The 2142-nt window shown below is 40.4% G+C and overlaps 1 protein-coding gene across 1 annotated transcript in view; it reads right to left on the bottom strand.

Annotated features, from left to right (window-relative positions):
• The window catches only part of HBS1L (HBS1 like translational GTPase), an 88451-nt gene continuing 86309 nt past the window's right edge, over positions 1-2142 (bottom strand). Inside the window, exons 17-18 of the mRNA XM_077776143.1 lie at positions 1965-2109; positions 1-668 (exon numbers count right to left, since the gene is read on the bottom strand). Of these exons, the coding sequence (XP_077632269.1) occupies positions 657-668; positions 1965-2109 (157 nt within the window). The 3' untranslated portion in view covers positions 1-656. The remainder of the gene's footprint in view (positions 669-1964; positions 2110-2142) is intronic.

The following is a 2142-nucleotide window of genomic DNA, read 5'->3' as shown; positions in this document are numbered from 1 at the left end:
TGCTGTTATGCTCAAACTAAGGCATTTTATTAGATGGCTTTACACCTTAAATAATATCTTGGTGATCAAAGGGACAGTTTCCAAATGAAGCTTTCAAAGTTCACTTGTTGGAGGGAGAACATTCTTATGCTCAACACAAAACAACTCTTATTATAACTTTCAGCAAATATTTTCTTAGCGTTAACTAAAAAAAACACTGTTCAGATCAAATATTAACTACAACAACCCAGTTTAATTATTTTTCATCAAAATGTGCACAGTAGAGTTGAAAATCAAAAGAGAACACTGTAAACATTTTGTGGTTTGGCTGGAAGTAGAGTTCGTTTCATGATGACTGAACATCTTCTATCTAATACATATTCCTGATAGTTTCCATAAACCTCTGCAAAGTAAATTCATTCACTAACATTTCAAAGGGAAAGTCGAACTTTTTAACTCAAAGTACAATATTAGCCTTTCTTTGCCATTCGGCAGCTTGAAATTTTTGCAGGAGTGCTGATTAATACTTCTTTCCAATTGATTATATCGTTTTAGGTTTCTCTCTCATTTAAAAAAATATCAATTGCACATTGTTCCTTTAACTGAACAACTGGATTCTTTAAAACAGAGGTTATGTATTCCACTGCATTTGGAAACATGGTAGAAATTCTGACTCATCATTCTTTTATCTGTAAGAGAAAAGACAAAAAAGGCGCTATCATTTATTCATTCACATTTTAAGAACAGTAAAAGGAAAATGGAACTGAAATAATCATTACATCAAGATGAAACTTCTCTTTTTTCCTGCAACTTCTCCCTTCCCTGGTCACACTATTCCTGAGATTTACTACAATCTCTCCACTATAATACTCTTTCAGAAAGAACGCTTTGACGGATTCCGTGTGATGGTGCTGACGTGCATTAGGTAACATTTACTGAGTGCCAATTACTGTGCTGAGCGTTTTGGGTAGACTTTCACCCCACGATGCAGGGAGGTGGGCTCCAGTACCCCGTTTGTACAGGGGAAAGAGCTGAAGGGGAAATGTGCTTGTGCTGCTGGGAACCAGTGGGGTGGTAACAAACTCGGGCAGCTGAACTCCAAAGCCTTTTGTGAGATACATGTATATATGAATTTGGATGCAACATAAAACCCTATGTTCAAAGTAGACACCCCATTCAATGAACGGAATAACTTTCATGTGGAAAATAATCACATGAAGTAATGAAGCCCCCTCTGAAAAATAATATTCCTAAGAGTTCATCATAATTGTGTGGAGGAACATTTAAGTTACTGAAGTTCTCTGGTCCTCTTCTGGCTATTTCCTCCAGAACTCAACTGCACCTTACATTATACAATAGGTCTCTTTCAGAACATCAATTGAACTTTCTGAATGGATCATTTCAAATGACACTGAGAACCAGTTATTTAAAGAAGAAACAAGAATGAGGGCTCTTCTATTAAGTGAAATCACTTCCCCCAAATTCATTGGACTCTTAAAAATCTGTATTCTTGTAATCTGGATTGCATAGTTTCAAATCTATTTTTCAACAAATTTACTTTAATTTTAAAAAAATGTTTATTTTTGAGACAGATAGATAGACAGAGGAAGCGTGTGTGAGTGAAGGAAGGGCAGGGGGGCTGGAGAGAGAGAATCCCAAGCAGGCTCCTTGATGCCACCGTACAGCCCCCCAGTGGGGGCTAGGTTTTGCGAGCCCTGGGATCGTGACCTGAGCCAAAATCAAGAATCGGATACTGAACTGACTGAGCCACCCGGGCGTCCCAAAAGTTACTCCGATAAACATGACTCGTGGGGAAGACAGTTTGGAAGTCTCACTGAAAAGTTCTAGAACCAAACATTTTCTTGCCATCTTGTAAAAAATTTTTAATGCAAATTTTGTTCTAATACCATAACTGGGTTCCCCTTAAGCCATCAAGTCTCAGTAATCACTCCTCCAAAGCAGGTAGAGAAGANCCCTGCCGGTACCTCGGTGACCACGCCTGCGGCGACCGTGGAGCCGCCATAGCGCAGCATGAACCGCCCCAGCTCCTTGAAGTCCTTGTACAGCTCGAGCGCCACCGGCCGCTGCGTCTGCAGCTCCACCAAGGCATTCTGGCCTTTGGTCAACAGTCTGTCGAGAAAGGGGGGCGGGGGGGCGGGCACA

This window comes from Crocuta crocuta, unplaced genomic scaffold (assembly GCF_008692635.1).
Source record: "Crocuta crocuta isolate KB4526 unplaced genomic scaffold, BGI_CrCroc_1.0 scaffold25, whole genome shotgun sequence".
NCBI classification, from domain to species: domain Eukaryota; kingdom Metazoa; phylum Chordata; class Mammalia; order Carnivora; family Hyaenidae; genus Crocuta; species Crocuta crocuta.
Note: the sequence above shows the minus strand (reverse complement) of the source record. Positions and strands in the feature narration are given on the sequence as shown.